A 27,970-nucleotide genomic window follows, 5' to 3' on the forward strand; every position below is an offset into this window, starting at 1 on the left:
TGTTCCCCAAAATCTGGTAGTTACATTAAAAACACCAGAAAAATTGCCATTGTGGTGGGAAAAATACAATGCGCACATGCTTTTAATCAAAGATTTAAGTGCAACCAAGAACGTCCCTCAACTCTTACCATATCAGCCAACAGCATCTAAATCAACTTCAGCATCAGTCTCTCCATCTATCATTCCCGTCTCAACCTCAGCATCAGCTTCTAACTGACCTGCCTCTTGAACAACATCAGTGTCGGAACTTTGCTTCTGATGTTCATCCGGTGTTGGAGTGCCACCTTGGGATATATTTCCAGTTGCCGTGGCATCAATATCCATCTGTGCTGCCGAGGCTTCAAGATCAGCTCTGATTCCCTCACCATCAACTTCACTTGCAGGAGTAGCAATCTATGTCCAAAAATAAACGATTATACAATCTCAAGAAGAAAAACTAGAACAATGGTGAGGTGATTCATCAAAGAGAGGTGCTATATAAATCTTCTTTGAGCCCTGAGCATAAAGGAACATCCACTCAAAATCACTGGTCATTTTATGTCACCAAATATCAAAATTTTCAGTCATCTCTGGAGTTAAAAACACAGTATAAAGTGCTGAATGAGAATTCCCTCTTTTAACTGAACCATCAAATATTTTATTGCTCTCTTGAGGTCTATTTTGATGCCTACAAAATCTTATTGGGTATGCTCATGTTTGGCTTCTAATTTGATCGTTCTTTACACCACTTCCTATGCTTGATGTTGACATAAATATGCTGATCAATGTCTAAAATTTAAGAGCTTGACATAATGGCTGACACCACTATTTAATCTTTTATTTTCCCAAACTATCTATTACTATTGCTGTTTGTGCCCAAACCCACAACTTGGCACGTAAAAACACCAGAGTTTTGTGTTATAAAAGCCCCTTGTGCGGCATGCTAACTCGTAATAATTTCCAATACCTCCCTCTCTTTCTTTCTCTCGTCCGAAAAAGATAAATTCTTGAAAACACCTCTCTGTGGCACATGTAATCATCATAAAACTATTTTTTTTTAACCCCTAGGGGGTTGTCTCAAGTGGTAAAGGCTTTCATCTTGGTGGTATGCTCCGTCCAGATCTAAGGTTTAAATCCTCTTGGGTGCAAACAATTTTTAGGGGCTATCAGATTGAGGGAACTTCCCCTTGAATTACCTGAGATGCATTTGTTAGAAACTCCTTGCCAAGGGCCAGTGCACCCCCGGAATTAGTTGAAACTTTGTTCTCGGAAACCCGGTGCCTTTTTTTTTTTTTTTCGTTACTTCTATATTGAGCAAACAAAATTATTCACTTTACAACTTGCTTTTCAAACCTAGGCACCATTGCAAACCTTCAATTCATGCCAATATCATAATCCACCATTTTGAAAAATAAAACATCTCAACTGGAAAATTAAATACTGCAAAGCCACCTGATTGTCCTCAACTTGAGGTGCAGCACCCTTTGTTTCTTCCTTCTTAGCACGCTTAGACTTGTCGTTTGGCTTTGCTTGGTATTTTGACCGAACGTCAGGTGGCAAAAGTTCTAAAGGAACAACACCTTCAATCCCATGGTCTGTAAACTGCAGCCAAATGTACATAAACTCATTTTTTAAGTGATTATTCGACAATATTCAAGTTAAAAATACATTTCTAAAATTAAACATACTCTAGAAAATCCATCCAAGTCCTGTCTAGCTGAAAATCGAAGACCTTTCCAACAATAAACCTGCAGAAAAAGTAGACCATTCTGAGAACAAAATACGCTTGAATATTAAGTTGCAGGCCAGTAGTCAATGCTAATTGCAATTTAAAATCCATGCTCTACAGCATACATCCAAGCATGTGATAAAGCCTTTGAAAATAGTTAAAGAGTAACATGTATGAAAATAGGACCATCTTCAGGGTAACATCAAACTAAATTAAATGTGAAGTTCTATGGACTAACATCAAACTAAAATTGGACGTGAAGTTCAAAGAACTAAAACTCACCCGATTATTTTTGTGGTGATATTCAGCTTCTATTCCAGCTGATGCATCCATCTGTAATTCCAAGACGAAATGAGTAATTCTGAAAATTGACAATGAAATGAGGCCTAGATACAAAGAAGAAACATTAATGGTAACTTAGTTATATGAAAGGGAGAAAAAAAATTCAAACATATCATATTTAAATGTTAATTGGAGTTTAATGACGCAAGGGTGCTTACGTCTTCAGCCAAGGGTTTCCAGTACTCCATGATGGAAGGTGTTCGGACACGTTGAGGATCAGTCATTGCATCCTGAACACGTTAATAAGATCCTAAGCAATATATAAATAAAATTCCAGAAGTGCTGAATCAAGGCTATAACATCAAGTACATTTGTAAATACTTCTGAGTATTAAGACTATTTTTTTTAAAAGTAATGTTCTGAGTATAAGACTATTATAATCACATCTGGTGTTATCCAATGATAAAGGCAGCCAATAGAGTGCAGTAATAGAGATGAAATATGGTAGTAAGTGGCTTGGATGGAACTCTAATGAGGGGAACAAGAGTTCCGGAGTTGGATTATAGAAGAACAAAAGAGATTGGGTGTGGTGATTAATCCGTATGGTTACACAGATGAGATGAGATGAAAGTTGAATAAAAAATTATTAGAATATTATTTTTTAATATTATTTTTGTTTTGGGATTTGAAAAAGTTGAATTATTTTTTGTATTTTGTTTGGGAGTTTAGGAAAGTTGTAATGATTATATGAGATGAGATAAGATGGTTTGTGAAAACAAACTAGGCCTGTGTAAGCCAGCCCACCTATGTCTCTCTCGCTTACTTTCCAGGTTTTTCTTGCCCTCCTCTCCCTCTCTCACTGGGTGTATCTATTGTACACTCCCTGTATACTTCAATTATGCCTAAATATTCTTTTATCATGAATGAAACTATTAAAAAAAAGAATATTATAGTCGTAGAGCATTTACACACCACTGGAGGAGATCATTTAACCTTCCAACCAAATAGACAGACTTAATATAGCCAGTGATACAAATTTTTTTTTTTTTTATAAGTATATAGCCAGTGATACAAATTACGAGTTATTAAGATTATACTACGCGATTTCATCTAACTCTCTTAATTAATAGAATCAATCATCATCTTACTTATCAAAAAAATAAATAAATAAATAATCTAAGACCTAGTCAAAGTGGCAGGCTATATCTAGTAGCAGTCATAAGAAAAAAAGCTTGAAATTCCAATTAAGTTAAGTGTTTTATTTTGTATTTATGGAGTCTGATGTCTGGTTGGCAAAAACCGGGCAAAGGGTTTTAAAAATCTGTACAATCATGTGGAGACACTTACCAGTAATTTTCTCTGTGCTTGGTTAACCCTAATCATGTAGGGCTATATATAATGCTTTATCTATAAAAAATAATTGTTCATTAATCCTATTTTGTCTTATAGTGTAACGTAAATGGATGTACCTCACATTGAGCAAACCGCATATATGCCATGCTTTGCAAATTTTTTTCAACTGTTTTCTTTTGTGTTCCATGTGTGTTTTCAGAAGGGATTTTCTCACAACAATTTCTGGGTCTCAAATTATTCTCAATCCACACTTCAAGATATATATATATATATATATATATTCATAAGTAAACGAGACATAATCAAAAGTCGGCTAATATCAAGAAATTCAACACTTCAAGATATGTTTTGTGCGCTTTAAAAAAAATGGTTGCCATTCTGCCACCAGATGTGTCCCATGTGGCTGGCATAAACCAACCACCACTAAGTAGTTCCCTTCATTTAATTGGACTGCCTATCTCAAGAATCATTCCGTCCAGTGTGTCAAGTTTGGTTTATGCACTGCAAACACGTAGCTAACTTCTGTACTGAGATCCTAATACTAGCCCACAATCAAGCAAACCGCTATCCTTAACCGACCTTTTCTCTAAGTCCTTACCAGACCATGGCTTGCAACTTATTGGGTTTCACCTACACCATATTCTAGCTTCAACCTCATCTGTGCTCCACTTCCTTTTGTCCCCCTACTTGCATTAGAAAATTATTTTACATAAAATAATATCAACTTGGTCCTATCATTCTGCTGTCATGACTCATAACACTAGTGCATAAATTATCATCCTTTTTATTTTTCTCTCCAGAACACTAAATTCTTATATGCATAATTGTTTTTTTTTATAAGTAAAAATATATATATCAAAATGAGTAACCAAGTATACTGAATGTATACAAGAGAACACCTTACCCATAATAGAAAACCCCTAATAACCCAAAAAGTCCGTGAAAAACAACCCAAAATACACCAAGCCCGACCCCCAACCCCTTGCTTCCCGTAGAACTAAAACTCTACCCAAAAACCCCACCCCAACCCCTTGTTTCCCGTCTTCACAATGCCCTCCCTTTAGGGCAGGTTTGGGGGGTGAGATGAAAATTTTTAGTTTTAGATGAAAGTTTAAAATATTATTTTTTAATATTATTATTGTTTTGGGATTTGAAAAAGTTAAATTGGGATTTGAAAAAGTTGAATTGTTTATGATATTTTGTATAAGGATTTAAAAAATATGTAATTATGAGATGAGATGAGAATAGAATTTTGTCTTTTGTCTCACCCCCCAAACCAGCCTTAGACTTCCCTCTAGTTGAGCTACCACCCTTCATGTCGTAGTTGATTGCCGAAAAAAGACGCTATAACTCCCTGCTTTTCTTGAAACTTGATTTGGTTTCAAGTGTGCGGCTTGCCTCGATCGCAGTAATTAGTTCTTTAAATTGGTCTTCACATCCTCCATGTGAAATTTCCACAAACTACTGAATCTCGTTAACTTTAGGCAAAATCCAATCCACTATTGGAGGAAGAGAGACCAGAGGAGCCACAATATCCCCAGACATAGTCTCCAACTGCACTCCCGACTCTAGGCATTCCTTTACACAAGGTACCAACGCCAAATCCATATTCAAATCCCGTACCTCCTCAGCAATCCATTGGTTCTCTCCAATGGTATCATCAAGTCCCTTCACCTCTAATGTTAAGCTAAGAAGGGACAGTTGCCTCATCAAAAACCAAATTTGACCTTTCCTTAACCTTCCCTTACTTCAAGTTCATTTTAAGAATGAAGCTGCACATCTTTTTTTCTCAAAAACAACTGTAAGTGACGAGGATGTGTAACATATGGAGCCAACTTCTGTCACAATTGCAAGGCCAGAGCAAGATATCATTTGATTTGGGAGGAATAGAGGCTAAACCAAAGAGGTTATTGACAGAGTTACTGGAGAGAAAACCTTGTTGGGTTTGTGGAGCCTAGTTTGTTAGTGTCGGCCCGATTTGATGACCCAACCCGACAATGATGCATTATAGTTTTTTGGCAGATTTTCAAGGAGGCTTATGCCATAGAGCACAGGCTTGGGCCGATGCGGGAAAATTTCTGGCACTGTTTGCGATCAGAGGAAGCGCCAGTAGAAAGTTCGCTCGATGTTATTATAAGTGCTATTAACGCCTAAATTACAAGCTACTTAAGAACTTCCAAAAAGTTGTTAAAACTCTGATGCAAAGCAAAGAGATGAGTGTTTTCTAGTGAGGAAAATTTTCCACGGGAAAACAATCTATTACCTATAAATTTGTGAAACATTTCCTTTACTCTCATCAAGCCACCTCAGCAATTTCCAAATTACTTTAATTTTTTTACTATTTTATTGGTTCCTTAATTTTATTACTGTCTTAATTACAACACCAAACTTTCCACTTCACCCATTGTGATCATTCACTTACCCATCTCTTACACTCCCCCTACTACTTAAATGGTCATTTGTTGCATAAAAGGATCATTCAATTTTCAATTCACAAAAGGCCTTTCAATTTCCACTTCCCAAAAGACCCTTCGGGTTCCATTTCAATTCTAGGTACTAGGGGTATAACAATTCCTGTCCGGACCAAAGAAACTGACCGGTTTCGGTCAGTCCGAACTGGACCGATTAAGGAACCAGTCGGTCTCGATCCAAGAAAGTAGGGAAATTCATTTTTCGGTCCAGTCTCAAGGTGGGGTTTTTTCACCCCGAACTGGACTGACCGAATTTACCATATAAATTTTTATTTAAAAATTTACATCATATTTTAGATTTTTTTTAAGTAGTTATATAAATTGAAAGCAAGTAATTATGTAATTTTCTTCTAACCTAATTATTTATGCTTAGATTATATAAAACATTGAAGGCTAAGAATTTTAAGATAGGGTATTAACTATTAATTATTGATAATACACATAGTATTAACTTTATTAATTTATTACATTTAATTAAAATAATGAATTATTCAAATATATAAGACTTAAGGTATGATGGAAGGGACTAAAAAAGAAATAAAAAAAAATAGAAGTTGCTAACTCGAAATCAAATTCTGAAACATTTCGTTGAAATCAAGATAGTAATATAATTAAATAAGTAATAGAAGAATTTCTAACTACATTTATAATCCCAGTAAAGTATTTCATTTTTCATTTAAGTATTTTGTATAATATTGTTGACCTAGCCATCAATTTCCATTTTTAGTTAGACCACTTAGATTAAATCATTCAATTGATTACTTTTTTTTTTTTTATCATTTTATACAACCTTTTTGGTCAAAAACTTGAAAAGAAGCAGAAAAAAAGACCCGGACCAAAATATCCCGATAAGACATACCGGACCGAGCAAAATCGGTCCAGTCCAGCCCAAAGGCTTAATAATCTGGTCCAGTGTTTTGGTGGACCGAAAGAATCGGTCCAGTCCAAAATCCTCCTCCAAGAAAGACTAGACCGGACCGATTACACCTCTACTATTTACAACATTGAATCATGGTTTTTTTTATTTTTCTTTTCCTACAATGAATTTAAGGACTTTTTCCTGTACATGGTGCGGGTGTGCATCTAGTTTTCATTAAGTTGTTGATCCCTGTCCCTCTTCCCAAATTTTCAAATTTTTCTTTTTTCTTTTTGAACTTCCTGGTTTAGTGTAGAAATATGTTTAGCTAATCTTAACAAAATGAATGCATAATGAATAAAAGTGTAAGGAATGAAGTTTAATTCCCCTCTCTCTTTTTTTTTGATAAATTTAATTCCCCTTTCTCTTTTTTTTGATAAATTTAATTCCCCTTTCTGGTCTGGCAGACCACTCATTCCCAAAAGATCCTATACCTCATTATTTTATTTTTATCAGTAAATAAGAATTTTATTAAAATAGGCAAAGCCCTCTACCTCGTATTATTTTTATTCTAACTATCCACCATAATCCTGCATTAAGACTTTAGTAATGAACACTTTCCGATTGTAACTGTCAAAGTCAACCTGGATTTCTTTTTATAAATCGGGAAAAGGGCCTCACCTAAATTTAACAACAAAAGATAATTACTAGATGGTTAAATCACAAGCAACATATCATCATTGATAAAGTTGTTGGTTGCTACTGTCCAACGTGGAGACACTTTTGAAGTAAAACTTGCACAAGAGGGACCTTATAAGGTTAGTTTGTTGCCTGTTAAGAAATAGAGAAGTCGCTTAAGAATACACACCGGATTCTGATCTGCCCACTTCCACAGCTGAGAAAGTTCTTTATTTCCCAGTCTCCACCTTGGTCTACTGCAGTATTACAAACACATAATGTATAAGTAAATCTAGAAGTACTGCATTCAATAGTAAAGCGATATATGCTAGGAATGTCTTCATTTTGAATTGTAAGCATGAGTTTGAAGAACGAAATAATGCAATGCAGAAGAAAACAAAAGAGAATAGATGGGTCTACAAAGAGAATAGCAAAAGCTTTCTTTTTTGTAATTTTCTTTGTAGACCTAGCATTTCTCAAAACATAATGGTTGGATTGGTTTAGCAACGCAGAAGAAAACATAAGATAAATGATGGGTCTACAAAGATAATAGCAAAAGCTTTCGTTTTGTAATTTTCTTTGTAGACCCAGCATTTCTCAAAACATAATGGTTCGATTGGTTTACACAGTATCATATGCTGACTTCATGGTAAACACCCTCAGAATAGCCATATTGACACTCAGGCAACTAGATGCCATAGCCTATGCTCTCAGCACGTATCTGAGTTGGACACAATAACTTCCTACTCTGAAAACAAAAGATACGTGTCCTTAACTATACTAAATGTCCATATACTCCATCTCCAAAAATAGCTAACCCCTAAGACACTGACCAAAGTTGTAATATTCTCGTATCTCCTCAAATATTGCCAGAATAAATTAACTTTTCATTCCACACACTGGTGGAGACAAAAAAGTCCAAATGATTAGAAACTAAACACTCATTGGAAGACAAACCTCTAAGGGCGAATTTGTGTGCATGTGCCCCATGTCACAGGTTCAATTCCCTTTGGGATCAAACTGCGATTTAAGTGGAGGCCATGGCATAGGTTGTTGTGCTAGTCTCCCTGGGGGTATAGGTTCCATGGATGAGTCCTAAGGACTCTGCCGTGGGGTGGTTCCCCCGTTGTTAAAAAAAATCATGAAGTTACGTCCAAACTCATTCAATCAACAAGGATAAAGCTTGTAAGCAATATTTTCATTTCAGTTTTAAAACATCATAATTTTCAGTTGACTGATTCCTATACCGATGTAAAGGACCACTGCATAAACACCATCACCCAATGCCTCGTTTAAGCCCCAGAAACATGGATTACAAAGAAATGATTGATTTTTATCTATATCCTTCCAAGAATACCTCTTAAAACCCATCAAAATTTACCAGCATTTATTGTCGTTAGAACCAAAAAAAGTCAAAGGACCATACTCAGTTACTTCCATACCGCTTTTTAGCTCCATCTTGCACTGTTTTCTTCTCTAGTGGTTGCTTTTCAAATGCTGGACAACCATCGCGTTTCCACCACACCTAAGGGACAAGAGATTTGGTACCAATTGAGTTAGACAGCAAACAAAACAATTTCAAAAATATTTAAGTGAGAAGGGTGGGTGGGTGGGGAAGATTGATAGCATGCTCACCCAATTCTTCTCTCGTTCTAATATGTGTTCAGTTTTACTGAGAAAATCCTTCCCTTTAGGTGGAGTCATTTCAAGCAGCTTTTTCACACGCTCCTCACATGATTTTATTTCTTCTTTCTGGAATCAACAAAGAATCATTCAAGTCTATTGTAAAGTATTACACACCCATGGATACATCTAACATATCCTTATTACTATACAATTCTGAAGTTATAAGCTAAAATACAACAAAAAGCAGGATGTTGGCAAACACAAACATAAGATAAAGATAGGAAAGAGCATTAACCATGCTTTCAGATGGCAAATCTTTCTCGTTCTTTCCTGGAGCCTACAAGCAAATAAGAGTTTCATAATCTACTGTACAGATACAGAAAAACAGAAGGCACATATAAGGATTTTAATTAAAACCTTCAGATAAACATTACCCTCAGATAATCAAACAATATGAGGCACTGCACCAGAATATGGCGTCGAAAGCTTGAATCCTTCAACTGTGGCCCAAAATATATTTATATAAATATACTGATTTTAAATGAAGACTGAAGCTATTCTTAAAAAGTCAAGAAATATAAATTCTTTTATGAATCAGTATCAGAGCTTCTAAACACTGCTTACTTCTAAACCCATCAGTTTAGTGCTTGTAAGATATTTAATGCTGAAATTTGCTGCTTCTTCCTCCAAGTTATTAGCGTCCCCCTCTTCATCACTTAATGGTTGAGATTCGAACGTATTCAAGACAATCTATACATCTCAAAATCCAAAAGAATAATTGAGGTAAATAATGAAACATCAAGATCAAGTAGATCATAAAACCTATCTGGAGATGAAAGGTTTACCATTAAACCGGATGTGAATTTCTGCCACTTTGCAGGAGCAGGAGTTAAAGAAGCAGGGTTGCAAAAATATTCCTGAAAGCCCAGACATCCATCAGAAAAATTTAGCCAAAGTATGAAAACATCACATACGTCATCCATCTAAGCTGTCTAACTGAGACAATTTTCAATAGAGGTATTGAATCCCCATGTCACACATGTTTTTGAGATCAGGGTAATCATACGAGCAAATTCTGCTCTGACATGCTCATACAAGCATGAAATTATAACAGCTCCGACATAAAGAAAGAAATTTTCAAGGGGTAAAGTGTGTTAAAAATATTCCTAATACCACATGCTCACACAATCATGTTGTTGTTGACACACATCCTTATATTTGTGTCAACACCAATTCAATAAGGTGTCACACGTGGCTCCTTTTAGATGAAATCTCATTCTTCAATTTAGGTAGTAAATGTTTGATTAGAATGTTGACACAAATATAAGTATTGCTAGGTATTATTGATGTGCTCATCATTACAAGAAGCAAAATGGTAAGTAGTTACGATCGCACCTTTGAATGCACGCATGTACAAAAGATTGTCTTTATTTATTTATTATAAAGGTAATCATTTTTTTTTTTTTGATAAGTAATATAAAGGTAATCATGAGCATGTCTCTTTTTTGTATTTGCATCACTGTAATGTTCAGTGCTGTAAATTGTTGTATTGAATGTTCCCTGCTGTAAAATGTTGGATTGAATTATTATATGATGTAAATGACTATTTACTTGTAGCCCCATTGATGTACCTCTCCATATAAAAGCATGTGTTTGTAAAGAAATTTTATGAATGCTTCCGCTTACCATGTCATGTAAATGTATCATTGTGATAAATGAATAACTGAAAGATAAGAAAAGACGAGGCAATGATTAAAAGAAAAAGAGAAACAATTGGATGATTGTATGTCATGTATGATGACAGATGAGAATTGACAGATGATGGTTGACGGATGACAGATGACAGATGACAACACCAGGATGATTCAATAGATGTGTGCCTAGTAATGACCATTTCCTTTATGATGAGGTTTCACTGAGGCTTCAGGTGCAATGATGATCATCAAGATCACCAACCATGAGCACAGGGGGCAATTGTATGAATGTTAATGGTCTGTATAACAACCCCTCACTTTTCAAGTCTTCATGTTGGTCTAAGGCAAGGAGACCCATTGTCACCCTACCTGTTTATTTTGGCGGAAGAAGTTCAGAGTAGGTTGCCGCATAGAGCTTTTGACTCCAGAAGTATAAGGACATTTCAAGAGAATAGGGGCTGTCCTTCGGTGTCTCACCAGCTATATGTAGATGATTTGGTGGTGTTTGTGAATGGTGCCAAATCATCCTTAAAATCATTGTTTGAGGTTCAGAGGTATTATGAGAAGGTCCCGGGGCAGCTTGTGAATAAATCAGAGTCTGCTATGTTCTTCTCTTCAAAGGCATCGGCCACTAGGAGAGCTATTGGTAGGTTGGTTATGGTTTTATGGAAGCTAAGCTACCGTGCACTTGGGTATTCTAATTCATAATGGGAAGTTGCTTTCCTCTATGCTTGATCCTTTAGTGACAAAGATAAGAAACAAACTAGCTGGGTGGAAGTCGTGTTTGCTCTAGAATGATGGGGAGTTAGTCTTGATAAAATGTGTTATTGAGTATGCCTACACATCTCTTGTCGGTGCTTCAAGTTCCATAGAAAGTAAAGCAAGATATTTCTAGAATATTTGATACTTTCTTCCGGGGGGATGCTGCAGGCACACAAAAAAGGAAGTGGGTTGAATGGTTAGTATGTAAGCCAATAGATTGGGAATTCAAGACTTGGGAGAAGTTTTTTTTTATTGGCACCGGGTGTCCAGGAACAGCATCTCGACTAATCCCGGGGGTGCACAGGCCCTCGGCAAAGAGTTTCCCACAAGTGCACATCAGGTAATTCAAGGAGAAAATCCCCAGTCCGATGGTCTCTAGAGATAAGCCAAGGCCTTTACCACTTGAACCAACCCCTAGGGGTTAAGACTTGGGAGAAGTTAAAAAAAGCCCTACACATAAACCGGCATGTTAGTTTATGTATGGACATTCTTTGTGGGCAAAGTACTTTCCAGCCAAGTACCTTAGAGTTTCTCATCCATCTTTAATAGCTTCTTCCAGACATGACTCAAATCTGTGAAGACCTAGCCTATTTCTTATTCCCTCGGTCTTGAAGGATACAAAAGGGTTGGTGAGAGAAGGAAATTTTTCTTTTTGGCATGACAACTGGTCAGATACAGGACCATGTATTGTGCTGGTGACTTTTCTGAAGGTGTTCGCTTCTTTGAAGGACTTCTCGGGCTTAGGCTGGCTTGTAGGCAGGAGGGGAGGGATTGGATGATGTAGTGGTTTCACAAAGCCAATTTGAACTCAACTCAGTATGTGCTTGGAATCCTCCCCTCTTATAAGCTAGTGCCTATAGGTTAGATGTAAAGCAAGGACAGATGGGATAAAAGGGAATGAGGATGGTTGCGTTTGGGTAGTGAGATGATCTCATATATTCTATGAATAGTAGTGAAGTAATGAAAAAGTAATGATAGAATATTGAATAGTAGTGAATAGTAGATGAAAAGTAATAATAAAATAATGAATAGTAGTAGAGTAGTCTGTTAGAGTAAAGTCAATGTTAGCTAGTATTATGACCATGTTGAGCAAAGTAAATTCCGTCTCTCCATCAGATATTTCTGTGATCCAGCATCTAGGGCTACCACGTATAGAAGTGAGATGTCCAAGAGTAAGTCTTCTGAAGTGGCAAAGACCGATATATGGTAAATAAAAGTTGAATGTAGATGGGTCCAGCTTGGGTAATCAGTTATGTGGTGGGGGAGGGTGGTGAGAGATGAGATGGGATGGTTTTTTGCTGGCCTTCCTCATTCCTATGGGGAGGGTACTAAATTCCTATGGGGAGGGTACTAACTCTATGGCAGACGTGCAAGGTTTGTTGGATGGGTTGACACTGCATGCAGATGGGTTTGCCGACATTGAAGTTGAATCTAAATCAAGAGTATTAGCTGATTGGCTATGTGGCAAAGGCTGTGTTCCATGGTTCTTGTAGAGCTTTGGGAGCAAATATCTTCTCATAGACAGCCCACGATCTTTTCCTTTAGACATGAATCGAATCAAGTGGCGGATATTTGGTGAAAACAGGAGCAAGAGAAGTATCTAAAGAATTCTATAAATGTGAAGAACAACCTTGGCAGGTGCAGAGGGGCTCTAGTAGTTGATAGAGCTGAGACACCTCAGATACATTGTAAATGAGTTTAAAAAATGTATAGGATTTTTTTGGTTCTACCAAGGGAGCCACAAGTGAGGCCTTTTAATAAAAGTTACAGGGTTTCTTCCCCTTTTTTTTAAAGAAACAAAAGTCTGATTTGTCACCACAGAAGAGTAGTTATGGTGTTGTTTTATATGTGCTGGCAATAAAGACCTCTCAAAAGCACAACAGCAATATACATGGGAGTGGCTAGCCATGCTTCCAAGTGAGGAAAATTTACCTGTAAACTCCAAAAGGTCTTATAAAAGTTGAAATCAATAGATATTCCTGGAAAAACAGGAAATTGATTGGTGTATTCGCTCATAAAGAAACTTGTACACAGTAAATAAAAACAGATATAGATTGACATTGAAGGAAGCCAAAATGATGTTTGGAAAGGAAGTACCATCAGGAGGGTCTTTCTCATACTTTGTTTCATTTGATGAGTTAAAAACTCCTTTTATATTCACAGCTGAGAGAAATTAAATGAAATCAACAAAGTAACATAAGGCCAAAAAAAGAGCAAACAAAATTAAGGTGAAAAGTCAAGGTTGACTAAGAGTAAGTACCTGAACGTTCAGATAATGGAAAAAAATGTGCCAAAAACATGAGAATTCGCCCACAGAACACCACATCATTCGCCTACAAATTTAAACAATCACTATTGAAGTTCTTTGTTAATATGAACATGAGGTCAGACCCTCAGAAACTTACCAAAACTGGTTAGTTAGGGTCGGTCAGTTTTTGCCAACCCACGGCTCAAACCTTAGGCCAGAAAGAACTCCAAAGCAGCTACTTAATTGCCTAATGCTAAAATGTTGAGTTCTAACTTCCCATTCAACAAAAGTATGAACAAGCATAGTTGGGCAGAACCTTCCTTCCAAAAAAAGGACGCAGTAGAAATGTTCTTTTCTACATTCAGGATGTTAGTGCATGCGTATCAATAATAAAATAAATTCATTTCAAGATCAAGCTTAAGATGTAACTTAGATAAGCAAATGCACTACCCACTTCCAATATAACCGAAACCACAATGTTAAATGGGAAAGAGGCAAATGTAAGACAAATAATGCAAAAAACATAGCAAACAGCAATGATTATGGGTTTCTTACAACCTTTGATAGACGACGAAGAAGTTGATTGCACGTTCTCAACATCACAAGTTTCCCACGAGCAAAAAGCTCTTGCTGTTTGTATTGCAGCCAAATTTTATGATATAAATGTAAGTAAAAATAAGGATTACAATGATCACCAGGCAGAAAACTAAATAAACAAATCCATTAAAGAAAAAGTGGTTACCTTCCCTAAAATATCTTGCTTACTCTCTATGTAACCAAAAATATCTTTACAGTTTCTCATTGTAGACATTTCTGTCAAGTCTTCCAACAGTTGAAATATCATGCCACCTTCAACATGTTCTCTCTCACAAAGATACAGCACAATGTCTGACAGGAAAAAATGGTAGAGTCAAGAATTAAATTTTACAAAGAAAAACTGATTACATATTTTTTAAGAAAAATAGCAATAAAACTATAACTAAATTTAAATTGTGAACTTTTGGATAAACCCTAATTTGCATCATCGTAAGCTTATATGTCATCAGCAAGTAAATTGCATCCTAAGATGGTGTTAGAGACTGGATTTGTGTTATTTTCTACATTTTTATCCCCTACCAGGAAAGAAATTAATTTCTAAAAAATCTAAGCACAGACAATCAGAAACAGATTACAGAACACCTCATGTATAACAGGAAGAAAACTGTACAGACCAAGAAGACGAGGAATATGACCCTGAGTTTCCCCATCATCAATCAATTGCCCATACTGCATTATTTGCTCCCCTGATTGTACCGCAGATGACTGTAGCAAATACAAGCAAAATTTTATTCAGTGATGAAATCTGGTGACTAATAGAACTCCCATATGTCTAAAATCTAATACTTGTCCAGCTGATGAAAAAAAGTATATTGTTTTTGTTCTGTGGACTTTTCTGTGTTAAATAAGGGTGAAGAAAAATCCTCAACAGTACTTCCTACAGTGATGAAATGCATCTAACCTCTGAAATGGTAACAGCAAGCAAGGGATCATAATCAAATTTTACAAGGAAAGAAAGAAGAACAGGAGAAAATGCAAAAGGAAGCTAAAGGAATACATCAAAGGATAGACCATAGAACTAGAAAAATCAATATAAGCAGATCTACCACTGAGTTTATTTTCTTAAGATGATAGAGGAAATAAATTTTTGATAAGATAAATCTTATTAATGATGACAAGGGCATTATCCCGTTACACAGGAAATATACATGGATCCACTCAACAAACAAAAGGGAAAAGTGCTATGAAGTCTGAAACTAGAAATACAAAAGGAAGCAACCCAATGGGCCCTCAACTCTGATACCGATCTTTCACAGTCCAAAATTACACTCGTTTCTTTCCCTACATAGACACATAGTACGTACGCACAACAGAACCATCTTACATGGAGCAATACACTGTTGGCAGCTAAACTGCCCTTTCCAACATGATAATAGCTCACCACCTGAGAAGGCATCACTCAATTGATCCCAAAGAGATCAAATATCATGCTCCATAGGACGCATGCAGTCTCACAATGCAAGACAAGATGATCCACCGTTTCCTTACTTTTTTCTACACAAGCAACATTGGGTTAACCCAGTATTGGTGAAAGCGTTAGGTGCACTTAAGTGCAAATGCTATTTAGAGTCTAGGCGAAAAATACAAAGTGCAAGCGCATTCCTAACTGATGTAAAGCACACATTTTTTTTAAAATGATGTATAATAATAAGAAAAATCTAAAAATACAATAATAAAAGGTTTAAAAAGCAAGATGGTAATTAAGTAGTCAACTAATTACGTAAAATTTAAACATGGCATTTCATATAGTTCTCTCCTATTTACTGACTATACACATTTATGAGTTTTGATAGCCATAGTCAAATTAATGTCCATGGTTGAATTAAAGCTACCAAAAAGCCCATGATCAAAAGAGCTCACGAATTGTAGGTTTTGACTTCTATGTTAAAATAAGCTTGGTAATATATATATTGTTTTTATAAGCAAACAATTGTATTAATAAGAATAGGCATAGCCCAAGTATACAAGGGGGTATAAAAGAGGTAATACCTATTTAGGAAGAAGAAATGGAAATAAGAAAATCATGAAATCGAGGCCATTGAAATCTACAACTTTGGCCCATAGAAATAAACTTCTAACAAAAAGTAATCTAATCTCCTCCAACGCTCCTTGTCTTCAAAGTCCGATCATTTCATTTCTGCCATAGGCACCAAAGAATATAAATAGGAATCATCTTCCACATAGCTGTGATTTGTGGAATACTGCCCAAGTTTGTCCAACATGCTAAAGCTCGACTACCGTAGCAGGCATAACCCAGGCTAGCTCTAACCTTCTGAAGACATCTTCCCATAACATTCTAGCAACCTTGCAACGTAGTAGAAGATGGTCCACACTCTCACCACTTTTTTTGCACATACAGCACCAATCCACTATAATCACCCTACGTTTTCGTAAATTATCCACCGTCAGAACCTTTCCCATAGAAGCTGTCTATGCAAAAAATGCCACCCTGGGAGGCCCCTTATTTCTCCAAATCCTTATCCAGGGAAAGTGATTGTTCTACGGTTGTGTGCGGGACTTATAGAAAGAACGAACTGAGAATATACCTTTTCTAGCAGGTACCCACCACAAAATGTCAGTTCCCAATCTTGGGCCGCCCTAGTGAAACTAACAGTCCAGACTAAGTCACTAGACATCTCCATGAGGTCTGCTATTGATGCTTCTTTCTCACGTGCAATCCTAAACACTATAGGGAATGAGTCCTTAAGGGCGCTATCTCCATACCATAAGTCATGCTAGAATTTTATTCTTGAGCCGTCTCCCATTACTATTCTAGTATGGCGAGAGGCAAACACCCCCACCCTCGTCTAATGTGCTTTCATACTCCCACTCCATAAACCTCATGTACCTCCCTAGTGCTCCATCCCCCCCCCCCCCCCAAAAGAAGTTTCTCGATTTGGATCGCCACACTCACTAGAATGGGGAACAAGGACAAGAAATAAGTTGGTAAATTGGACAAAGTGGTTTTTATTAGGGTAATCCTACCACCTTTCGACAGATACAATCTCTTCCAACTTGCCAATCTACGTTCAATCTTTTCAATTACTACATCCCAAATGGATTTAGCCTTGGAGGCGGCCCCCAAAGGAAGGCTAAGGTAAGTCATAGGAAAAGAGGAGACCCTACATCCAAGAGTGTTGGCCAACAACCGGATGTTGTGAACGTTACCAACTAGGACCAACTCTGACTTAGATAAGTTTACTTTCAAACCGGATACAACCTCAAAGCAAAGTAGAAGTGCCCTTACTGCCTGAATCTAGTTTTTTTTTTTTTTTTGCCTCACAAAATATCAAAGTATCATCTACAAACAACAAGTGAGAAATGTTAAGAGTACCCCGATTGATGTCACCAACTGAAAATCCAGCCAAAAGGCCATTGTTAACCATAGCAGAGATAATTCTACTAAGCGCTTTCAATTGGGCTGCCGTTCACCAAAAGCAAGTATAGTAGGAAGTACACACCTCCCAAGCACCACCTCTCCAAGAGCACCACCTCTCTCCAAATCTATACCTCCCAAGCAAGTATAGTAGGAAGTCCCAACTAACGTGATCGTAAGCCTTCTCCATATCCAACTTGAATAAGATACCCAGATTGCCAGATTTTAGGCTTTATTTGGATTCAAAAACCATCTCATCTCATTTCATCTCATTTAATCTAATCATTATAACTTTTCCGAACTTTCAAACAAAATATAATAAACAATTCTACTTTTTCAAATTTCAAAACAAAAGTAATATTAAAAAATTATATTCTAACAATATTTTATTTAACTTTCAACTCTCATCTCCTATCTAATCTCAACTCAATTCAACTCACTATCCAAACCTCCCCTTAATCTATTATCTAGGCATTCATTAGTGTTGAGTATTGAGTCCAATATTTTTCTTCCTCGTATGAATGCGTTTTGGGGTTTCGTAATAATCAACAAAACCTCCCCTAGGCGATTTGCAAGCACCTTGGAGATAATCTTGTACACTCCAGGCACAAGATTAATGGGCCGACAATCCTTCACCTCCAATGCCAAAATCTTCTTGAGAATAAGTGCAATAAAAGTGGCATTAAGACTTTTCTCAAATTTTCCAACCAAAAAAAATTCATGGAACACCTTCATTAAGTCCTTCACCACATCCCAACATGATTGGAAGAAACCCATAGAAAATCCATCTAGACCAAGTGCTTTGTCTTTGACTATCTTCCTCACCACTTCATGAACCTCTGTCTCCTTGAAAGGCCTCTCCAGCCAAGAGACATTCTGCTGCTCAATGGTCTCAAAGGCTAGCCCATCAAGCTTTGGCCTCCACCCAGCTTGCTCGGTAAGCAACTGTTCGAAAAAACCAACGACATGTTGAATCACAGGAACCTTCATGCAAACAGCTCCATCTATGTTCAGAATCTCAATGGTATTAGTTCTCCTATGGGAGTTGGTCACTCTATGGAAAAAGTTCATGCTTCAATCTCCCTTCAACCACAATGCTCGAGATTTTTTGCCGCCATGAGATCTCCTCCAATAAGGTAGCCTTCTCTAGTTCTGAAACTAGCCATGTCTTCCAAGATAGTTCCTCCAAATAAAAAGACCGTCTCTCCTGTGCCCTCTCTACCTCATGAAGCTCCTCCAATAAGGACTTCTTGCGGTCGCCTATATCTCCAAAAGATTGCACATTCCATAGCTTTAAGTCTTTCTTTAAAGCTTTCAATTTGCTTGCGAAAATGGAGCTAAGGGTGCCATGGATCTGATAGGAGGACCATTATTTGCCTGACTCGTTCCACAAAACCTTTTGTTTTTGCCACATATTCTTGAGTTTAAAGTATCTTTGTCCTCCCTAAAGACCACAATCCAACAAGATAGGAAAATGATCAAAATAGAGTCAAGGTAGTCTTTTTTGACATAAACCCGAATAATGAGTTTCCCACTCCGAGGAGACTAAGGGTATGTTTGGGTAGTGAGGTGATCTCAGATGATCTATGAATAGTAGTGAAAAAGTAATGATAAAATATTTAATAGTAGTGAATAGTAGTGAAAAGTATGTGAAAAGTAATGATAAATGTGAAAAGTAATGATAAAATATTGAATACTCCACTACCCAAACACAGCCTCAGAATCTGTCCAATCTAGACCACTTTTCATGTATGCGCCACCCATAAAAGCAATGTCCACCAACCCCAAGTTGAAAATACACTTCGAGAAATCCATCATTGCTGGCCGCAACCTACTTTCTCCCGATCTTTCACTTGGGAATCTTATAACATTAAAATCCCCACCTCTACACCATGGTAAGTCCCACCAGCTATGTAACCCAGCTATCTCCTCCCATAAAATGTTTCTACTGTTGTCCAATGTCGGCCCATAAATTCCAGCGAAAGTTTATCCACCACCATTCTATCCCACATAACTACTCCACCTGAGGCCCCAACCGATGCAAGATTAACCCAATCAACATATCAACAGCTCCACAAGCTTCGAACGGTACTTCTTGAAATAATGAACCCCCTTACTAATCTATTACACAGTGCATAAATTGACTAGAAGAAAAGGTGATAGAAATTATACTCACAAGATTCATACGTCTGAGATTGTACAAAGGGTATTAGAGGTACCCAAAAACTCCATGAATGATAATGGAACCTTTAAAAATTATCCAGAATGATCCTCCCCATACCATCCTTCCCCTTTTACAATTCACTCAGCACACTCAAAGTAACCACCCAACAGAAAGTGCAAAAGCTAAAATGACTGTAGACAAACATAATAAAATAATAGACTATTGTAAACTGAAAGGCTGGCATAAAACGCACAGCATTGGCCCTAAATGAACAGCTTCGATAACCACTAAACACAGCGTCTCATTTATTCCTTCAAATGGCAATCTTTCAGCCGTTTTACCCAAACACAGGAATTACTTACTCAAGTCCCAATTTCCTCCGACCAATCCTAAGCTCCTAACATTCCATCTTAGTTTCCTGCAAGTACACGATGTCTGCTTACACTCACAGAGCAAATTTTTTATCCGAAAACTCTTATTAGCCCTCGAACATTCCAAGATACAATCTAGGGCTTCATAAAGAAAATGTAGATCCCCTTCCTTTGGATCTTTCTCTGTTTGAACTACGCTCATAGTTGGTAGACCAAGTTAATCTCTTGAGCTCCCTCTGTTTTTTGGAACCAGATTTCTTGAGTTGAGCGTGTCCTACTTCAATGACAATTAGTGTAAAATACGGGTCCTAAATTAGGGTTTAGAATTATTATTTTTTATTATTCTTATTATTAGTAGTATTTTTAGTAATTTTTATAAGATTTGTTTCGAGATGGTGATTTTATATGAGTGGGATTCTTCCACTCTGCACACCCATATATCCCTCTGTTTGATTTCCAAGTCTGAATAGTTTCCTAATTGGTAACTAATTCATGCACCAAAACCCTCCCATTTATACTCTCTGTTCCCCACAATTTTCCTTCAACAAACCCATAATATTCTTGCAGCCAGAACCCCATTGCAATTTTAAACCAAATTCCCTCCTATACAAAAAAGCCACCGTAGTCTTCCTCACACAAACCGACACACTCTCCTCGCCAGAATCATCTAGAGGACACCATCGGTTGGGCCTGGACTTGTGTTGTTAAACTGGTTGGGCCTGGTTGTATTTTTCAGAAACACCCTTGTATGTTGTTTTACATGGGCTTGGTTTTACTTGGGCAAATATTAGTCCAAAAACCTCATTTTTCAGAAAATACTTGGGAGTTAAATTATGTTATTAAGTATTAATCTTTTTACCAATTTACAGCAGTATATTATAACAGTTCAGATTTTATTTTCTTAAACGTTTTGAACGTGATTAAACCTCTGTTATATAATGAGATTTCCACGGCTTGTCTAATAGACTTGTAAAAAGCCTAAATTACGCAACTAAGTATATTTGAAAGATTAAATATGATATTAGCGTTTAAATGATATTTGATATTAGTAGTTATTAATTTTAGTATATAACCAAATATTACTAGATTAATTTCCCTAGCATGTGATTAATTAAGTCAAATGCTACGACACGTTTTCTAGAAACGTAGTGACGATTAGTGCTTCATATAGGTAACGAACGACGAAGTGAGATTGCGGAAGCAATGCTAAGAGATAAGTAACATGATCATAACTTTAAGTGCGCTGTAAATATTCTGTTTTTGCATGAAAAATGTGATGTTTACCTATGCTACACTATGAACCAATTCAAGGTTAGCCCCTTTTCATGATCCTTGATGAATTACAATGATATGCTTATGAATGAGACTATGTATACCATGCTGATATGGATTGTTGTAAGAATGGATGATATGTCATGAAAATCACATGTATGCCATGTAATGTTTAGATTATTTTTCTTTTATCGGTAATGTAATGTTTAGATTATGTTATGCCATGTCTATGCTATGCCATGTTGCATGAGGCTCATGTTAATAGGCTATGTTTAATGTTATGTCATGCACAAGAGCATGTCATGCCATGTAAATTTGAGAAGTCAACATGTTCATATGCATTACGAAAGTTAGTAAGAAGACACATTAATGACAAGCAAGCTTTAAGATTGGCCTTATGTTATGGGTGGGTGCAAGCCACGGACTTAAGCTTGGTCCACCACATGCTTATTATGATGTTTTGAGGTGACACGGACCCAAGCGTGTTTCACCACATGTTATGATATGTTATGCGGTGCCACAAACCCAAGCATGGTTCACCATATGTTATGTGATAATACGGACCCAAGCGTGGTTCACTACATGTTATGATACGTTATACGGTGTCACGGACTCAAGCATGGTTCACCATATATTATGAAATGTTGCATATGGTCAACAACAATTGGACCAATGCACACATGTTATGATTGCCACTAAATAAGTGAAAGACAAGATGAATAAATTATGTACGAATGGTAGGAAATGCATGGAGTCAGTCATTCATGCATCCATGTTACATGTATTGCCATAATTATGTTTCATTCTGCTTATGCTACTAATGAATGATCTATATATTATGTATATGTGTGACGATGTATGTAAGTTTTCAAAATTACGCCTAATGTTAAGCTAAATTAAGTTTACAGTATGATATGCTATTACTGAGTCTTCGACTCATTTGTTTGTTTCTCTGTTTTATGTTTTAATGTCCCAGATGATGATTTTGTGGATACAGTGTGGGAATGCCAAGAGTAGATTATTCTTCCAAAGACTTATACCTTGAGTAAGTGTCAGTGCCACATGGATCTAGTTATGATTAGGCAGTTGAATAAATGATTTTGATACATAGAACTAGTTTATGTTATTTGTATGTTGTAGCTTTATATTATGAAACTCTATTATGCTAAATTAGTTGATGGTTCAATAAATGAGGTATATTTTTATGGTGTCGAATCTCTTTTTTTTATTTTTTTTTTATAAGTAAAAATTTATTAATACCAATGTGCCTGCCCCTATGGTGTCGAATCTCTTTATTGGGCATTACACTACAAATGTACGTAACATTTCATACCTACAGGAAAGGGTGTTACAGTTAGCAAAGTCATGAATTGATCCTCAAAACCGTCACACTCAATCCCCACACAATGTTGGATTTCCTTCACCTTATGTATAACCCAGTCAGAGGCAGTAGACTGACACGATGGCAAAGAATTCAGAGGTATAGGCTCCCTGTCCATCTCAATCCCTTCCCTGGTTGCCCACTACGACTCCATCAGTGCCCTTGTCTCCTTCTCAGCAAAGATAGACCTACACTCCCACTCAAGAATATCATTCACAGGAACTAGCATCTGTAAGAGTCCTTCACCAACATCCCCATCACCCCGAACCTCAGTACACAGCTCCTGATCGATAACCACTGTTTGAAGAACCTTCACCAAAGAGGATACAACCTGAAACTCGAATCCTCGTAATCTCTACTACCCACCGTCCCTTTATGTCCATACTGTGCTGGAAAACTAACGATCCGATAGTGAGGAATGGTGGTGACCCATGTCTGGTTCTATTACTATCACTGCCATCGACTCCACCACTATTGTGTCCTCCATCTCCATCTTGACCGCCATCGACGGTTCCTCGGCCAGTCGTGAGTCTATTGGCACCACCTCCAACAAAGTTCCCTGCATTGCTGCCTTCACGGATCTTCCATACGAGTCTACCGGGGCCAGCATTCATCTTTCCTTTGTCTTGGCCCACAAGCTGAAGCCCATTGGATCAGCCCGGACCTGCCTTAGACTTCCCTTTGTCTTGGCCCTCGGATTGAAGCCTATTGGATCGACCCAGGATAGTTATACCTCTGGTTCGTACTTAACGACCCATCTACCACATTAAAGCCTGATATCTTGCCAGGTCCACGTTCCAAACAGCCCAAGCCCAACTCTTATTTCTCCTCAACGCACCGTATTAGGCTATCCATCCTCTCTTGCATTGCCACCAATTGCTTTTTCATGTCCAGCAGAGTACTATGCACGCCATCTTCTGTCAAGCCAATAGCGCACTTGCCACTAGCATCTTGCCACTGAGCACCTGTTGTACTACTGCACGAATACCAGGACCATATCCATTTCCATGGCTTGCAGTAGCTCCTCCCTGGGTAGCCAACACGTCATACCGTCCTCCCTTATTTTGTTCTTGGGAGTGCACTGGTGTCAGCGACTACTGAAGGACCTCCATGTACAAACGTGTTTGCGGTTGATTCACCGCCACCAACGACACCGTAAAAGCACGCTTCTATGTTAACTTAAGAATATTTGTTTTATGGGTCTTGAATTGATCTTTTATACTTCTTCAAAAATATTACCAAAGCGTGCTTTTTGGTCTTAATGCACGCAAAATAAAATTACCAAAGTGGGCTTTTGTACATGCGGCTCGATTTTGGTAAGGGAAGCACTCAAACTTGGCGCTTTTGGCTTTGTGCTTAAGCGCACTTTTGCCAACACTGGGTTAACTATCATGCCATATCTCCTTGCGTTGTCCAGAGTGAGGATTCTCTCAAGTGCCATTGTTTACATGAAGAAAGCCACTCTTGGGGGAGCCCTAATTCTCCAAATAAGCTTCCAAGGGAAAAGAGTTCTAACATGATTACATAGCACATTGAAGTATGACTTCACTTCAAACACAACCCTTCTAGATGGGAGATCCAAACCTTTTTATCATCGCCATCTCATCCCACCCTATATGAATATAACCATTCATATAAGGATGAACAAAGATCCACCTCCTAATTGATTGCCTCCCTAGTGAAGATGACACCCATTGAGTAGAGTCATGCTAGAATAATAGTTATCCACTGATCCGCCACATAAGCTTCCTTCATACAAGCAATTATAAATAAAATTGGAAATGTACTTCTCAAGGATTGATCACCACACCACAGGTCCACACATCATTCCAAGAGCATATCTTTGACTCGTCACCCAACATAAATCTAGTGAACTGGGAAGCCCACTTCACCCTCTTCTAATGAGTTTTCTGAGGAACAGATCAAAAAGACCCATTCATCTCATGTGAACACAAACCTCCTCCTCCCATGCTTCAATGATTTGTGTTGATTAACACCCTTCATTGGCTCTCCCTTTCATAGGCATAATGCCAAAGTCATTTACCCAAAAGTGCCCAATTAAAGAGAATTAAATTTCTCACCCCTAGCCTACCCTCTTCAATCAGCAAATAAAACTTAGCCCATTTAACAAGATGGAACTTGGTGCCCCCCCCCCCCCCCCCCCCCCCCCCCAATCCCTTGCCATAAAAGATCCAACTATAATTTTTCCAAGTGTTTAGCAACTCATAAAGGAAGTGGGAAAAGAGATATAATAAGTGGGCGAGTTGGAAAGTGTGCTTTTAGTCTATGTAATCCTTCCACCCTTGATAAATAAATCAGCTTCCATCCAGTTAGCTAACGTTCCATCTTTTCAATAATGTCATCTCATATAGCTTTGTTATTTAAGGGAGCTCCCAAGGGAAGGGCAAGATATGTCATGGGAAGTGAAGAGATCCTACGCCTCAAAACATCCACTAAGCTAGTCACGTTCTCAACTTCACCCACAGGAGCAATTCCAACTTTGCCAAATTTACCTTCAGACCAGGTAATATTTTAAAACGTATAAGTAAGCTCTGCAAATAGAATAGATGATCGAGATTGGCCTTGCAAAATATATAGTGTCTTATCAGCAAAGAGTAAATGAGGGATACTGGATCTGGTTCCATTTCTAGAGCCCAGTGTAAAACCAGACAAGAAATCCATGCGCTCCATACCCAACATCATTCTGCTCAACCTCCATGACAATAGCAAATAGTAACTGGAATAAAATGTCCATTTGACATATGCCTCGAAAACTGTTAGAGACACCCATGGGGGTACCGGCCAGCAATATTGAGAACCAAACTTAAAGAAATGCATTGTTAAATCCAGACACACATTTTATCCCAACTCCACATACATTCGGCAAATAAAGTAAGAAGCCCCAATTTACATGATTTACAATAGAGGACATAATGAAGTGGCTATGTAAATTATTGTTGACAATACACAAAAGGATAAATCATAGAACCAAAATGACAACAGAAGACATAATGAAGTGGCTGTCATTTATTGCCGACAAATTTAATGTGTTCACTGTAAATTATGGATTTCCCTGCCCTCCAAATAAAATATCTAAAAGCAGGACCAAATGGTGTGGCTGGAACTAAACTGAATGTCTTCAAGTATATTCAGGATATAGAGATTATATCAAACACATGTGACGTTTTGTAATATTTGAGAAAAAAGGAAGTACATATTTTTTTCAGGAAAAACAGGTACAAAACACATCAAATATTTCTGCAGTCTGTATCATGGAGTAAAGAAGATGATAATTTACAAAAATAACTAACTCATCCCTTCTTTGTTCATACACAAAAGATATGAACAACTGCAGTCCAAGAGTATACCCACATAAACTATTAAACAATTAAACTTACTGAACAAACAAGTACCAGAGAGTATAACATACCACCAGTTCCTGAAGCAGAGTCCGAAGAATATTTTCCAACAATTGATTCTCATCCTGGGCTAGTTTTGTTTGTTTCTGTCAAGAAAAAAAAATCACCCATGAAGGCTGAAAAAGAAAACTCTTAACAATACAAACATGCAAATCACCAATAGCTTTGTTTGGCAGCCTGTCACATCATATAAACCACTGAGGAACACTAGTTAAAATTTAACTTGTCCAGAAAATAGCCTATCAGAACTCCCATTAAGGATCAAGCTTTGAACGCAATTTAAAACTAGGAGACATAACAAAAACCAAAAACTTCTAAAGGTTCCAAATTCTTGTCTTTTTTCCCTCTTTTTGGGAGAAAGTAAGGCTCGTAAGAAGGTTTGCATACACCATCTTTTTCACAACTCCAAGTACTCAAATAAACTGAGCTAGGGCTCCTATGCGAGCTTACAATTGAAGAGACAAATACTTATATTGTATTTTTGTTCAAATAAGCATACCCGCATATAGAAACTTAGCTCCCGTAAAAGAATTCTATTTTTCTTACTTGAGGTTTTACAACTTCCTGAACTGTTTGTAGTGCAAAACTTTCAGGTGGCCCAGGCTGTAGGATGGCCCTCTTGAACACTTCCTAAGAATAACAAAAAAACAAACAGAATAATAATGCATTGATACATAAACCAGGATTAATAAGAGGAAAAAATAACAACAATAATAATAACAAAAAAAGGTGAAATAGTAATTACGATAGTTCACCTGGGACCTCATCGTTTTGCAATGGATAATAAGCAGAACAAAAAATAAACATATCGATTATATTTTCATCTTCCGATTATATATAGAGGTGGCAACTTCAAGAGCTAAAAATATTTTTTCACTTAAACAATGGGCTGTAGTCCAAATGGCACTTCCACTTCCTTAAACTGGAGGTGGTCAGTGGTGGGTCCAAATCTCATAGAGAGTGTAAGTTAAATTCCAGAAAAAAAAAAAGGAGCACTCCTAAACAACCCAGTACGACAGCTAGGTCCATACTTCGTAGCTCGGCCATCTACACTTGTTTTTAAACGAAGAGGATAAAACTAGGATGAATACACAGCAAAAAATACTCTTCGTATATTCAATCTCATCAGGGGGTCACTTGGTCGAAGATTTTAAGCTACTAACCATTACCAACAGGTAAAATAACCAACCAAGAAGGCTTACCATGCTGCAGATTCAACCAAGAAGCCTCGGCAGAGAACCAACAACTCTCAAAACAACAATAAGCAGTCGATGCTCCAATTCGGAACCCAACCAATGAGTTCTGAAACCTAGATTTTTCAGGTGCAAAAATGACATAAGAAGAAGAAATTAAAAAACAATAGTTTCTTTTCCGTGTTGTTGCAAAGATTTTCGAGAGGAAGAAAATAAACTCCTAACAATCTTCGTTTCAAAAAGTGGTAAGCAACTCTTCATAAGTTAAACAAAACATTGGGAATCAATTTCAACATTCTGTTTGGTTTCAAAGAAAGAAACGGAGGAAGAAAAAAATTATTAATTTCATATATCGTATACCTGCCGGAACTCCAAACGTGTTTCCAATCCCTTTCCCCAACGTTTTAATCGTCAACCGAAAAAACAAAAAACAAAAACTTGAAACGACAGGTAAAAGAAGAGTAGGGCTTTATGTGGCTCAAAGTCGAAAGGTACAGGTAAAATGGAATGCCAGAAATT

At 37.3% G+C, this 27,970-nt stretch overlaps 1 protein-coding gene across 1 annotated transcript; it reads right to left on the bottom strand.

Annotated features, from left to right (window-relative positions):
• LOC121257764 (THO complex subunit 1) lies at positions 1-27,970 on the bottom strand. The gene is made up of 22 exons (XM_041158978.1): positions 27,812-27,970; positions 27,461-27,567; positions 26,805-26,888; positions 26,270-26,344; positions 14,890-14,980; positions 14,421-14,566; positions 14,237-14,308; positions 13,691-13,763; positions 13,528-13,593; positions 13,363-13,409; positions 9,820-9,891; positions 9,599-9,724; positions 9,409-9,474; positions 9,270-9,311; positions 8,984-9,100; positions 8,791-8,873; positions 7,539-7,605; positions 2,209-2,280; positions 1,991-2,041; positions 1,668-1,727; positions 1,432-1,581; positions 1-393 (listed from the first exon to the last, which is right to left on the bottom strand). The coding sequence occupies exons 2-22, from the start codon at positions 27,461-27,463 to the stop codon at positions 133-135; spliced, it is 1,824 nt and encodes a 607-aa protein (XP_041014912.1). The 5' UTR covers positions 27,464-27,567; positions 27,812-27,970; the 3' UTR covers positions 1-132.

Source organism: Juglans microcarpa x Juglans regia, chromosome 3S (genome assembly GCF_004785595.1).
Source record: "Juglans microcarpa x Juglans regia isolate MS1-56 chromosome 3S, Jm3101_v1.0, whole genome shotgun sequence".
In the NCBI taxonomy this organism is placed as follows: Eukaryota; Viridiplantae; Streptophyta; class Magnoliopsida; order Fagales; family Juglandaceae; genus Juglans; species Juglans microcarpa x Juglans regia.